General features: G+C 41.8%; 1 protein-coding gene across 1 annotated transcript in view; it reads right to left on the bottom strand.

The window, feature by feature from the left end:
- The window catches only part of LOC311232694 (uncharacterized protein), a 510,982-nt gene that overhangs the window by 149,115 nt on the left and 345,957 nt on the right, over positions 1-15,910 (bottom strand). Inside the window, exons 2-4 of the mRNA XM_084319565.1 lie at positions 9,244-9,357; positions 6,010-6,120; positions 1,000-1,113 (exon numbers count right to left, since the gene is read on the bottom strand). Coding sequence (XP_084175691.1) covers positions 1,000-1,113; positions 6,010-6,120; positions 9,244-9,337 — 319 coding nt within the window. The 5' untranslated portion in view covers positions 9,338-9,357. The remainder of the gene's footprint in view (positions 1-999; positions 1,114-6,009; positions 6,121-9,243; positions 9,358-15,910) is intronic.

Raw genomic sequence — 15,910 nt, forward strand, 5'->3', positions numbered from 1 at the left:
ACATTTACCCGGATTACAACTACACAGCAAAAAAAATGAATCTTATCAAGTGAAAATATCTTGTATTTGGTACAATAAGTCCAATATTGAGTAGAATTATCTTGAATTATCTTATCCCACTGGCATATAATTTAGCTTTCTTTCTGATTTTTGTCAATGTACTCTTGTTTTAAGAAAAAAAAGATGATTTTTTTTTTAAAACAAGATTAAATTGACCAAAATCAAAGAGGAAAAAAAGCTAAATTATCTGCCAGTGGAATAAGATAATTCAAGATAATTCTACTAAATATTAGACTTATTGTACCAAATACAAGATATTTTCACTTGTTAAGATTTCATTTTTTGCAGTGTACAAATATGCAGCTGTCTGGGCCTCCAGAGCACTTCTAGTGTCAGTGGACACACCAAAAACATCAATTCAGACGCACATGACTCCATGAACATGAATAACCTATCTCGAACAATTCTAAAGGTAGTTTTAAGTTATTTCTCTGGCAGCGTGCACTAATATGGATTCCGGCAGCATGTGCGCAGCACAGCACCGCTGTTGAATTTTCTTTCAGGGGAAACACTGAATCCACACCATCCACAAGGGTAAATTCATAAACTCACATCTAGAGACCTAAGAATATTGTATCTATGTTGCAGAGTCTTCAATCTCTGGACCAAAAGATTTCCCTATGGATTTATTCCCAACTTTGACCAGGGACCAGCCATATACAGGAGGGTCTACCGGCTAGTGCAAGACAGTCAAAGCTACTCCCTTTATAAAGAGTAATGGAACACATTTATTATTTTATTTTCCATCTTATCAGACTCTTCAAGAATGTATGTTAAAATACATCACTTTATTATGGTAAAGGAAAATCACAGATTGGGGCTTTATGGAAAGAATGAGAGGAGGGAAAGCTATGGACACATAGACAGAGACAGACAACTGTGCTGCAACAGAGGAAAGACAACAAGAGAAAATAAAGACAATAAAAAAAAGTAACATACTGATATCCTGATGGTCTGTGGGCTCCTCCTTCAGCCCAGTGGAAATATCCATGGTTGGGTCTAGTGTGTCCTGAGCCTCTTCTTTCTTAATCATCAGTAGGTCGCTGAGTGGATCTGGAGCAGAGGGAGACAGCAACTAAGTACTTACAGTAGCATGGAAAAGTATTTGGCCACTTTCTGATTTCCTCTGTAATTACATCCTCCTTCCTATTGACCCAAGATGGTGGCGCATGCACAACGCGAAGGGAAACAGCAAGCGCTCAGGGGCTCGGGAGGTAGAACGGTCATCTGGTAATCAGAAGGTTCCTGGTTCGATTCTATTTCTGTCTCCACATTATAGACAGGGACCATACATATTTTTTGTATCTACTTTTTCTCCCATTTTCTATTTTTCTCTCATCCCAATTTCGTATCGTCCAATTCTACCCTCCCCTGTCTCGAACGTTGTTAGGCCATGCCTCCCACAAGCCGGCTGCAATGTGGACTAAGCCTTACATCACGTGTCCCCTCCGGTACTCGAGGAAGCAGCAGTCGCATCTTTTCACCTGCACAGCGCGATCTCTCAGCGTCGGGGGTCTGCGTTTGGAGGGCACGCCGCCCCCGTCGCTTCCTGATTCTGCTGCGCAGGCGCCCCAACCGACCTGTAGGAGTCGCTGTCCACAACGTCCGATCCCCACCCATCAGCTTCCCACCCCCTAATACTGCCAATTGTATTAGTATGAACGACCAGCCAAGCTGATAGCAATGCGGAGAGCTGGGCTCGAACCCAGCGTATCCTGCATTGGTGGTGAGCGCCTTGCCCACTGCACCACATAGCCGCCATTAGGGACCATAATTTTGACCATCATTAGACAAAAAGATTAGCAGCAATATAATACATTTTAACGTGTGAGAAATGCAGCAAATCAAGTCACTTTGCTTTGATTTCTGGCACGCAGTGTTAATTTTGGCAGCTATTTTAGTTTTAGTGTCAAGTGCTCCTTTTTCGTTTTCATCATATTTAGTCATCTTCATTTATTTTTTGTTTAGTCAGTTTTAGTCAACTAAATGTCTGAGCATTTTAGTCTCGTCAGCTTGTCTCAATTTTGTCTTTTTTGTTTTAGTCTAGATTTAGTCGACAAAAACGGATGACATTTTTGTCTATTTTTAGTTCATGGAAAAAAACTTGTCAGAAATAGTCAACATGGAACATATTCTGATTTCGTATTTATTTTTTAACCTAGGGGAATCTGAGTCGGCGGCACAAGTGATACACAGGAAGGGTGCGCTGTCGATCTGTGAATGGAGAAATAACTTAATAAGACACATTATCTCTTCTTGCCTTGCTTTCACTACCACACTACTGGACTGAGGACGATAACTGACTACAAAGTCAGCGCCCCCTCAATGGGGAGTGATGACGCCTCTCTCGCGGACAAACTCAACTCCTTCTACGCGCGGTTTGGGGCAAACAGTGGCGCCGCTAGCTCACCGGCTAGTGACGTCACTGGCGCGCCGGCTGTTGTGGAGGGTGCGGGGACGCCCTCTCATTGACGGAACACAGTGTGAGAAGAGCATTTATGCAGGTGAACACCAGAAAGGCTGCTGGTCCAGATGGAATAACAGGACGCATACTTAAGTCCTGTGCTAACCAGCTAGCCCCTGTGTTCACCACCATATTTAATCGATCCCTGGCGGAGTCAGTGGTCCCCGCCTGCTTCAAGATGTCTACCATTATCCCGGTACCAAAGAAACCCTCCCCAACAGGTCTCAATGACTACAGACCGGTGGCACTCACCTCTGTGGCCATGAAATGTTTTGAGAGGCTGGTCAAGGATCACATTTGTGCCTCCCTCCCCAGTGATATGGACCCTATGCAATTTGCATACAGGCCAAACAGGTCCACTGATGATGCGGTCTCCCAAGTACTGCACAGCACCCTCTCTCACCTAGTCCGCCAGAAGGGGGGCTATGTGAGACTGTTGTTCATTGACTACAGCTCAGCGTTCAACACCATAGTCCCCACCAGACTGGTGGACAAACTGATCGAGCTGGGTCAGAGCTCCGCTCTGAGCGCCTGGATACTGGACTTTCTGAGTGAAAGGCCCCAGGCGGTCAGGGTGGGGGGTCAGACCTCCAACACCATCACCCTGAGCATCGGGTCCCCCCAGGGCTGTGTTCTGAGCCCCCTGCTGTACTCACTATACACACATGACTGTGTGGCCAAGTTCAGCTCCAACACCATAGTGAAGTTTGCGGACGACACAGTGGTGGTGGGGCTGATCTCGGACAACGACGAGAAGGCTTACCGGGAGGAGGTTGAGGTACTGGAACGCTGGTGCCAGGACAACAGCCTGCTCCTGAACATTGGTAAAACCAAGGAGCTGATCGTGGATTTTAGGAGGAGACAGCAGGAGACACACACACCACTGAGGATAAACGGGGCTACCATGGACAGGGTGAGCAGCTTCAAGTACCTGGGGGTCCACATCTCAGAGGATCTGACATAGACAACACACATAGACTCAGTCGTAAAAAAGGGGAAGCAGCGCCTCTACCACCTGAGACAGTTAAGGTAGAGAGCATCTTGACTGGAAACATCACTGCCTGGTATAGAAACAGCACGGCACAGGACAAGAAGGCCCTAAAGAGAGTGGTGCGCTCAGCCGAGCGTACCACAGGTATTGCACTACCACCCCTGCAGGTCCTATACAACAAGAGGTGCAAATCCAGAGCCTGCAGAATAATGAAAGACCCTCACCACCCCAACAACAGCCTGTTCATGCTGCTGCGGTCAGGCAAACGCCTGCGAATACCAGCAACTAGGACAGAGAGACTTCGGCTCAGCTTCTTCCCCCAGGCAGTCAGCGCCTTGAACACTGAACTCTCCACACACAAGCACACATGAGCACACACACAACACACACACTGTACACGCTCACACACTAGCAGCCACTTTAACATGAGCACACACACACTCATGCTGCACACGCTCACACTTATGCTTCACTTTACAAAAGGAAAGGTCACTTTAAGAATAGTATAGTATAACTTGATTGTAAAATATAACATTGTATAGCAGTGTACATAAAGACCCAGTGCCTCATCCGTAGCTAACAGTGTTTGCACTACCACAGGACCTAGCATGTCCTACCTTGCTCTGTAAATAACTCATGTACATATACCGATATGCCCTACTTTGATTACTTGTTTTATTGCACAATGTCGTTCTATTGGATTCTTATTATATATTACTACTGTATTATGCACATCGTTGCGGGCAAGACCCCCCGCATTTCATTGTATACTTGTGTGGAAGACGGCTTCAGTTAGAGTTAGAGGTGGTCTAGGTCTGGTTAGGGGTTAGAGTTAGAGGTGGTCTAGGTCTGGTTATACTGATCCGATACCAGTGCATACATTAAAAAGAAAACAATAATAATAATATATAAAAAAAAGAATCTTTTCTTTTTTACAGCTACTGTTTTATATATACTGTTTTTTAGTTTTAACTAGAAAGTAATGGTATTTATTCAACAACAGGTGATTGTATAGATTAGTATTAGTATCATCAATTGACAACTATGCTCAATGAGTTCACCCACGGAAAGGTTGTTGGCACATTGGTTCCGCACGGACGTTACACGTTGTTGCACTTCCTATCCAGGCTGCTCCCGTTCAGTTAGCTAGTAGTAACGTCTATGTTGTGATTATTATTATTTATTTTTTTAATCCTCTTTTTCTCCGCCTGATTTTTTTTCTGTGCTTTTCCCCCCAATTTAGTAGTTATGCCAATTCCCCCCCTGCCCTACCTGGTCGTTGTGCGCATGTTCCCCCTACTGGTCGGTACAAGGGAACCCTGAAGTCTAGCGCATGCTTCCTCCGACACATGCGGAGACAGCCAGTGGCTCTCTTTTCACCTGGCAGCGAGGACTCTCATTGGTGAAGTGTAACGCGTGGGAGGTGACGCTGCCTTCACCACTTCCTGCCTATCGCTGAGCAGGCGCCCAGACCTGACCTGTAGGTGTCGCTGTCCACAACGCCAGATTACCACCCACGGCTTCCCTCCCCCTAACCCAGCCAAACGAGTTAGTATGACGATCGGCCAAAGCCCCAGGCAATGCTGACTCCGGGAGTCGAGACCGCAGCCTCTTGCATTGGTGACGAGAGCATTCTCCGCTACGCCACCCGACCGGCCCTCTATGCTGTGATTTTTAATGCAAAATAAATATTCAACATTCTCTAAAAGCTAAACATTGTCACCGGTATGGCTGTCCGCATTATGTCATTAATTGCGTGCATGTGTGTGAGAGGTCGATCAGTTAGCCACGTTAGCGTGAGCTAGGTTAGCCACTAGTTAACGCGAGCTAGATGGAAAGACAAACAATGTAACGTTACTGGTGAAAAAGTGATTTACCTTGGAATACTCCTTTGCCAACTTGCTGTACTTTGCTTGCAGGTCTGCAGCTGGATTATGAATAGTCCCAACTTTAGCCAAGGTAACGTTAAGCTAAAACTAGCTTTTCAGATAGCTCTTCAGCTAATTCTAATAACAGAGCTCCACGTCAGCCGTCACACTGCTCTGTCGGGACGATGGCATTTAAGAAAAGTTATAATTATTTTGTCTCGTCTTGTTTTAGTCAACAATATCTACATACATGAAGAGAAATTTCATCCTGGTTTTTGTAAATTACATTTTTGTGTCCTCAGTTGTGGTCAACGTTATTTAATTAACTATTTAGTCACATTAGCGTCACATGGTCTTCAATAACGTGATGTCACGTCTCGTTGTTGTCATGAACACTGCTGGCACGTTAGACATGTTTCTTGGTAGCAGATAGGAATTTGAGAGGGTAGATCTGGGGCAGAGGCAGACAGCAAAATAAAGTGCACCAAATAGTTAGGCTACATGTGAACAGAGTTTGATGAAATGAAAGAATGAGAGACAAAGCTATGGAGACAAAGACATACAAATATGATAGAGGATAGGAAGGAGAAGACAGACTCAAGATAAGAGATAGAAAGGTAACATACTGATATCCTGGTGGTCTGTGGGCTCCTCCTTCATCTCAAAGGAAGTAACCTTGGGTGGGTCTAGCGTGTCCTGAGCCTCTTCTTTCTTAATCATCAGTTGAAGCAGGGTGTCTACAGGTATTAGTAAATTCAGATTAAGACATTTTAATGCCATGGTTTAATTACATTTACATTTTATTTTATATATATAAAGAAAAGAAAACTTGCGGTCATAAGCAGTAGCCTATCAGTTAAATGTTTTAAGCTGATGATTTGTTACATTCCTACAGTATAAAATATATATATATATATATATATATATATATATATATATATATATATATATTATCATTCTTAAAAAAATTGCATATAGGTGCTTTCACTCAACGTGCGAGAGTGATTTTAATTTTAAATGTATTATATATAAAACAATTCAGTTTAGGGGGCCCCCTGGTGGCTTCAGGGGCCCTATGAAAACGCATAGTCCGCATATGGCAAGAAACGGCCCTGTGACTTAACTCATTAGTTTGTTAAATTGTTAATTGTAGCTCAGCAAATGGCCGACTTGTTTGCGTGATCTGGCTGGATTATCAAAACTTTGAAACCCAAGAAATATGGGCTGGTTAGTTTATGTTGAGAATGTTAAACTCTAATATTAATGCAATGTTGTCAGTGATTTTTGCTGTGGCACAAACAACATTATGCCAATTACATTGGTTGTTTATAAGATTGCTTCATAATAATTTACAGAACTTTTAATATTTTATTCATGTTTATACATTATTGATTCATGTCCCCTTTGCCTAGGTAATTGTAGTTCATACCCTTCAATCCCTGTGTGTCAAATGCAAGGAAGCTTCCTATATAGGTAGCATTTCTAGGTAGGAAGTTTAAATGTTTAAGTTCTAGGCTGTCAAACGGGTAGCATGCAGTAGGATTCAATGTTGTTCAACCAAAGTATTGGCTTCTGCTGTGTCAATACAAACTGAATTCTCTACACAGAAAGAGCTGCTTTTAAACACAAAGACTTGCCTCTGACTGGTGATAGCTCAATTAGCAGAGACACGCTCACAGTGTCACTGAGTGAAACAACATTTTCGATTGAAGATTTACAACAACAAATAAATTTGTTGTTATAGACAAAGGTGCACTTACTTTCAGCCACTGTTACTGAGGTCAGTGTAGCTTCCCTTCTGCTGTGCCAATACAATGGGCTAGCATAGGCTACCATTAGCAATAGCATCTATAGGCTACCATTAGCATAGCATACCGTAATTCCTCTAATAGTAACCCCGGCTTGTATTTGTTTCAACTGTAGCGGATACCAGGCTTGTATTAGGAGGAGGCATGTATAAGAGAGAGGCCTATATTTCAAATTTTCAAACGGATCATAATGAATAAATCAACATTTTGTGTCAGTTTGAACCCAGTAAAATGTACTGGGTTCATTTATTGAAACCAAGTACTGTATGAAATGCGGTAGTAAACAGTGCAATTACAGGTGGTCAAGTTAAATAAAGTAAAATAGTGCAATCACAATACTGGTATAATAATAATAATAATAATAATAATAACTTCGTTTTATAAAATTCTGAGGTAGGCTTACTCTCTTGGTAAACATTAACACCATACCATTATATGGTATTTACTGCACAGCCAGGCCAGCATATAACAACAATAACAAAATATATTGCCTATGGTAAATCCGTTGAGGGAAATACCTTAATTCCTCTAATATACATGAAACCCGGCTTGTATTAGGAGGCCGGCTTATAATTGCTTAGCTCAACAGCGCACCCGGTCATTAATAGAGACCCGGTTTTTAATTGAATACCGGTTACTATTAGAGGAATTACGGTAGTATACCAGCTACTAGCTGCTAAACCCGACCTCATAATACCACAGGCCAGAAAATAAATCGGGCGTGAAGACATTACTTTATTGGCTTTGTTATGACACTACCTTACACAAGTTGCAATATTCATGCAATAATAGACAGAATATATGTTGTGTATAGTAGGGCTGGGCGATATATCGAGTATACTCGATGTATCGCGGCTTGTTCTACATGAGATGTAGTAAATTACTATATCGTGAACATCGAGTATATGTTGTCATGTTGCGGCTGAGATGAGACTTGCTTTAGCGCAGAGCTGTCCTCTCATTTCATTATAGACAGACCAGCGCGGACCTTTAACACTTTGAGTGCCAACGACGAGATTTCTCATTAGTTCATGCCAACCGTTGAGCGCCAGAGAGACGAGAGATCTAGTTTTTGATCGTTTTTTTTTAATTTATTAGCGATTTCATTTCATATTTCATCAATCTAGCCTCACGTTACCACTGGAACTCTCTCTGAGCTCCATTGGGAAAATACCGCCCCCTATCATCTCTCCGGATGGTACTGCACCCCTTTTTGGATTGGATTGAATTAAAGGCACGGAGAAAAAAAGTCATGCTTCCACATTTTACTTGTCAGACAAGTAACCCGAGACGATCGAAGTCATTGCCGACCACCAGACCAGCGGATAATGTGTGTTTCAAGTACCCAGCGTTGGATCAATAAACGCGATTGATATTTGGAATGGCGATCAGGAATTAGAATAATCTTTTTGGAGAACATCTGATCTGAGGTAAGGAATCTATTTGACCAGTCTTGGGATAATCAGAGCTTTTTTCACAGATATATCAACGTGGGCCCTATGTGCGTGTGTGCTGATCAGGAAATGGATAATCGATTTTTCAGCCCGCTTCTATAGCGTGCATAAGTACACATATACTATCGATAATCTAGCGTTTATTTGAAGCTGATTCATAAATAGGCCGAAAAATGACAATGTTTTTTATGTATTCCAGTATATTCCAGTAAAGGGCGATTATCACAGAATCTTCAGACATTTTCTGGAAATTTCATAAAACGAGCGTTTTTCAAAATAGTATCAAACGGAAATTAACCGATTAAAAAACAATCCGTTTCGACAATGTTGACTGCAAACAAGTCATTGATAAGCGACGGCCATATTATACACATAGCCATAATTTAAGATATAGTTTATGCGTTCGCAAATATGAGAGCTCTGTCATTGAAGTGGGTGGCACGCAACAGGGTTCTGTAATAGGTGACAGAATAAAAAATGTCATATTCATTTTTAAGAATTCACATAGGTAAATTCTTAACCTCACATCTAGAGACTTAAAAAGATGTCTAAGAAAAAGAAACATAGGAAGATGACAAGAAAAATAAAAGTAACATACTGGTCTCCTGGTGGTCTGTGAGCTCCTCCTTCAGCCCAGTGGACATATCCGTGGGTGGGTCTAGCGTGTCCTGAACCTCCTCTATTTTAATCATCAGTAGGTCACTGGGTGGATCTGGAACAGAGGGAGACAGAAAAGGTATTTACAGTGGCATGAAAAAGTATTTACAGTGGCATGAAAAAGTATTATTCCGATTAAGCGGATTTCTTCTGCCTACTGGCTTAAAACTGGAGGTCAATGTTTTCAGCAGAGGACTCAAGGTATGGCTGAAATCAAAGCAGCAGTGCTCACATATGTAGACGCGGACTGGTTTTGTTATTTTGATCATGGACTCTTGCTCTGGTAACTATTTGTTCTGATTTGTGATTTTAATTCTGTATTTTACTGTTAATTTTATTCTATCTTTTAGAAAAGCCTCAAATGACTAGTGTTGAAAACTAGCACTCGTGCTATAAACACGCAAAACAACACATCTGGTCTGTCCACTGTGACTGGTCCAATGTAGCTGTGGTGTCCATAAAAAAAATCTTATTTTTTTTTAATCTTTATACAAAATCTAATACAGGATGTAATTGAGTCCTGAGCCTCTTCTTTCATGATTGATAGGAAGTTGGAGGTAGATCTGGGGAAGAGGGAGACAGCAACTAAGGAAATACTCCAGTATTTACAGCAGTGTTTCAGCAGCTGCGCCGCTGCTGAATTAGGACCGCCGCTGCTATGAACTAGAGTGGGTTCCCAAACTTTTCAGGCCAGGGCCCAGAAAATAAGGCGTCAGAGAGCCGCGGCCCAATGCACATCGTCGGGCTTTTTTTTTTTTTTTTTTGCCAGGCGACCAATTTTTTTACTTCAATCCTATTAAGTTAGTTCAAGTTAGTTATTCATTTATATGTGCTATTTATGAGAGGGCTAACTTGTTGCAAAATAATAATGATAATAATAATAGCCTCATTAAAATACTATTGTTGCTTCGGTTGTTTTCAGCGTTTTATGTGCATAATCTGTTATTTAGTTTGAAATGTTCGTTGAAATAAGTAGATTTTTCGTTTTTGTTTATTTATTAAGTTAATATAAAACCATATAGTCACATTTTAGAATACAATAGAATCGAATTTTAGAATACAACTAGAAACACTGTCCTGGCCTGCTTCTAAGTTCAGTGGCCTGACAAAAAAAAAATAATAATTTTTTTTTTTTTTTTTTTTTTTTTTTTTAATCATCTCGCGGCCCACCCGTGGCTGCTCGCGGCCCACCTTTGGGTCGCGACCCCGACTTTGGGAACCACTGGACTATACAAAAAAAAAATATATATATATATATATATATATTTTTTTATCATTTAATTTGGGCTGTGGGGGGTGCTTAATGTAAAAGACTGACCTGAGGAACAGGCTGCAGGGAGACCATCTGGCCGCTTGTATGCGTCTCAGCATCAATGGGCCCCCTACCAGTGAATTCCCCACCAAAGAGCCCTGGGCCCTCATTTATCAACAGTTCTTAGAAAGTCTTCTATCTTTGTTCTTAAGCACATAATTTAGAATGTGTGTACGCACAAAAAAAAACGGGATTTATCACACGTGCGTACACAGGTCGTACACACACCTGTCTTGTTAAATATCACTTTGATCCTACGCTGCAGCTCGTGCACGGTTTTACGTATTTGCATATAGCACCGCCCGTAATTAACCATATACGGTAATGGAACACCCCCATGAAATGTGGAAAAGTGGACTAAGCCGAGGGAAGCGTGTTATGGAGAAATACGCAGGTTGACAGACATGTACACGTACGGTGATGTCGGATATGATATCTATTAACTTAAAGACCATATTAACTAATAAAGACGTGCTGGAATATGACAGCCTTTTTCCGTTTTGTTCGATTAATACCCAGGGATTAAAGTTCTCCTCAATTTTATTCCAAATCGCGACGGATTTTCCATAAATTTTCTACCTGCTGCATATGATTTGTAGATGCATACAATCTATTTTGTTGTCGGTATTAGGTAGCCTATATGAATTACATATAATAGCAGCCCTGACATTATGCAACAGTAACTTGCGCATATATAATAACACATGGCTCACAGCCCTGCGAACCCTGCACAATAAACTAACTTGATCATTAATCTAGCTGTTGTATCTTTACGCTTATGAAAACATTAAATAATATGTATAGTAGGCCGTCGCTTTGCATTAATAGCCTATATTCGGACCAGTATACCTTATGTAACTGAGGGGTACAATTCCCTGACTGTATTGATAAGTATGGTATCATTAAACCACTACCGCTTTATGTACTTTAATTACTGGCCATACAGTACACGATATCTAAGTATGATGAACACTTTCCCACATATGAAATCAGGTCCACACAAAGGTAATAGTCAAATATTTAATATATAGCAAAGGGTACATATAATAGTTACTTATTACATTTATGATTTGAATTGAATGCTCTTGTAAGGCAAATGAGTATGCGTATGCAAATCAACACTGAATGTCCAATCTCTGGTTACACAGGAAGCAAGTATACAACCTGGCTCTTAGGGAATTATAACGATGGCACTTAAATGATTATAGCTGGATAATATACTGAAGGGGTCCCGCCGGTTGTAAGCCAGTAGGGGGGGTAGGAGAGCCGTCGGCTGTATCCCGTCTGGTCAACGATTTCTAGGGAGAGTTCAGGTACAGAACACAGTGCCCGTAGAACCTTGATCCGCAGATGAATACACTTGGGCTCTCTTGTAGACGATAGCTGTAGCTGTAGCTTTAGGTCCACAACGAAGAAGAAGCGAGGCGACCTCAGTCTGGTCTGAGCGCCGTCTCACCTTGGCTCCTCTCGGGGTAAATCCAACACTCACCGGTGTTGGCGATTATCCGCTCCACAAATCAAAGCACCAAAGCAAATAGATATTCCATGCCGTATAGGGCTCAGCAGTCGTCGGGGTAGGTAATCCAATGTGCAGGTCCACTCGTCCTCGCCCAGAACTCCTCGGATGAAAGCACCACGTGTGGTCTGCCCAACCTGGTTAAGACTCTAGATAACGCGAGGAAACGATGGGGGTGCTGCTCACTTTAGAACTCTAACCGAACGATGCACCATACATAATAGACTATTATTACTTAATAGAAATACGGTGCCAAACTCTGGCAATTCAGCTATTAATTCGCACGAGGTCTCACTGCTATTCTAAGGCCAAACAGGCCGTACTACACCGCACGCGGTATCGTGGGGTGAGGCTTCACGTCTTGTTACTTAGTTGGGTAGAAGGGTAAAGGACTAAGAGGAATTCTACATTTCTTGCGCCATATTTATATGCACGGTGGACAAGTAGTGCCGCTCTGCTTTCGGTAGCCGTATTCCTGCGTGGAGCTGGGGCTAGTAAGGGCATGTCTCGTCGGTACCTTTGAACTTGAACGCCAGGGGCTTGTCCCTGGCGCCTGGTCCTTTTGTCCAATAAGAGAATGAACTATTATGGGCTGTAGTAGAATAAAGGGATATTCCGTGTATATGTACAAGGAATATACAAGGGATATCAAACGATATACAAATACTATTAAATATATATCCATAAATAAATATATATATTCGGTTTAATCTGATCCTTCACAACACCTTATATCATATCATATTCCTATATGTCTCCCAGGAATCGTGCGGCTCTGGGGAATAAAGGTTGGGAAGACCCTGCTATAGCCCACATATCCTTTATAATGTTATAGGCTATTTCATTTACAGTTTACTCTATAGTATCAGCCTACCCAGCATGTAATACGTTCTTTGTTAGAACTCAACTCGTTATTATTTTGCGCATAGATTGCAGAAATATGGGAACGTTTTGATTTATATTTAAAAGGCTTTGACATTGTAAAACGAAATAAGTGGAATTCTGTAAGCAGAATACAAGTCATATCACCCACGCAAAGCCTTTAAAATATAATCAAAACATTCCCGTGTTTCTGCGGTCTGTGCGCAAAATAATAACGAGTTGAGTTACGCGGAGCGCAGTCAGTCAGTACACCCTGTATATTCCGATAACGCTATTATAAACCATGCTGCATTCATTCGGAGAGAAAGACCTATTATTCCAAATGCTATTTATAGGGTTTTGACCATAATTACACTACTGTTGCTATTTTACAATGAACTATAATGAATTACGGTTCATACAGAACACGCCAGTGTTGAAACTAATGCACAAAGCTTATTTCCGCGTTGTAGTCTTCATATTCTACCGGTACGCATGCTCCGAGTTGTGCGTATATACGCACAAAGTCAAGCACAATTTCAAATTGATAAGTCCCACACTTTGCTTAGAAATGATCGTACGCAGGGGTTACGCACATATCTGTGCGTACGCAACGTTGATAAATGAGGGCCCTGGAGCTTTTCTTTCAAAAGCCCAGGAAAATGAAATGCTCTAAGGCAGTATGTAGCCTATGCCACTGAGACTTCTTAGGTGTAAAGTGCTGTTGTAGTGTTATGATTTGTGTATGTTAGACAGTTAGTATGTTAGTATTTATATTATCTATTAAATCATCTATATCTATGTTCAATACAACTAGTGTTGAGGCATGTCATTAATCTTGACATTTACTTTGATTACAACTACACTGCAAAAATATTTATCTTATCAAGTGAACATATCTTGTATTTGGTACAATACGTCTATATTGAGTAGAATGATCTTATCCCACTGGCAGATAATTTAGCTTTTTTTTCTGATTTGTCAATTTAATCTTGTTTTAAGAAAACAAGATTAAAGTGACCAAAATCAAGAAGAAAATAAGCAAAATTATCTGTGGAATAAGATAGTTCAAGATAATTCTACTCAATATTGGACTTATTGTACCAAATACAAGATCTTTTCACCTAATAAGATTTATTTTTTTGCAGTGTACAAATATGTATATGCAGCTACCTGGGCCTCCAGAGCACACCAAACAGACACACCAAAAACATCCTAGCAAATTCACACGCACATGACTCCATGAACATGAACATCAATAACCTATCTCGAACAATTCTAAGGTAGTTTTAAGTTATTTCTCCGGCAGCGTGCGCTAATATGGATTCCGGCGGCACGTGCGCACGCACAAATATGGATTCCAGCAGAGTGCGCGCAGCACAGCACCGTTGTTGAATATTTTTTCAGGGGAAACACTGTACAGTATTATTTTACAAATTATTACATTTATATACTGAACTTTATTTCAAATCAAACATACTTCCTTTTCCTCCATTACATTTATTTAAGTTAAACAAGACCACTGACCCCTTTAGCTAAGGCTTAATACATCACAGTTGGGATCCCTTCTAGTGTTGTCACGATACTGGAATTTTGACTTCGATACGATACCTTGAAAAGTATCGATACTTCGATATTATTTCGATAAACTTTTTTTTTTTTTTTTTTAACAAATTTAGCTTCAAATTTAGCTTCTCTCTGGTACTATAAGAGAAGATAAATATAACAATTTTAAAACCCTTTGTTTATCTTTAGATCACACATTTAAAAATAACTGTTCATCTCACTTCAATCATTTTTATTGCAAATGCAGAACATGGTATTTTCTCAAGCAGACAGATGTAAACACTGTAATCTGTGTTGCATGTACCTGACAAACTGAACTGTTTATATTACAGTTAGTAACAGTTTCGATTTTTATTTAAAGATAACGAGAGAGAGAGAGAGAGAGAGAGAGAGAGAGAGAGAGAGGGGGAGAGGGAGGCTATGCTCGGAGCATTTTAGTAACGTTACATTTTCAACAAGATTGCTGCTATTTAAACACTTGATGGAAACGGGGTAACGTTAACGTTAGGTTATGACTATAACCAAGTTCTGTTAGTTAGGGGCGATGCTTGGCTTCGCCTTCTGCACTATCTCGCGTACGTGCACGCGTACTGAATAAACCACAAATGTACCTCTAATACCAGTATTAGTCTGACCACACCCCTCATCAGCTTACCTTCATAAGCAGGTGTGTGGTCACCTGCTCTCCTCCTTCCCAAGCTTTCACCACAAGGTGAGGTCAAGGGCTGCAGCGGCCGTCCGAAGCCAAGCATCGCCCCTAACTAACAGAACTTGGTTATAGTCATAACCTAACGTTCTGTATCGTTAGTGGCTTAGCTTGGCTTCGCCTTCTGCACAAGGGAGGCCAAGCGGAGCCACTTGGCTGACAAATACACCCCGCTGACAGCCCCCCAAAACCATCAGAACAGGGAGGGCCGAGCCCCCCCGACCCCCCCTAATGGAGGGTATCCCCCCTATTAGAGGCTTCACGGGAAGGCGACGGACCCGACCGTGCGAAGAGCTCTCAAGCAACTTAACGCACAGGGTGAGCAGACCGTGGCTTGACCCACGACTACACACACGCACAACCCGCATGCCACCCGGGAACGAACGGAGGAACAACCTCGTTACTGCCCCCAGAATCACGGGGTCAAGGGCAAACCCAACCCCGTGGCAAGGCCGTAGCAGCGGAGCACGAAGGAAGACCCAGACCCACCAAAAGGACTGGACTCCCTGGAATGGGGGCCCGGAGAAGTCCATGATGCCAGCATCAAGACCCCACCAGGTGGGCACGTAGTGCCCCGCCCCCCACATCGCCAGCGTATTCGGACAAAGGCCCCTCAGTTACTGCACCTGGTATTCCCAGGCGGAACC

Source organism: Notolepis coatsorum (genome assembly GCF_963971535.1).
Source record: "Notolepis coatsorum genome assembly, chromosome: 7".
Lineage (NCBI taxonomy): Eukaryota > Metazoa > Chordata > Actinopteri > Aulopiformes > Paralepididae > Notolepis > Notolepis coatsorum.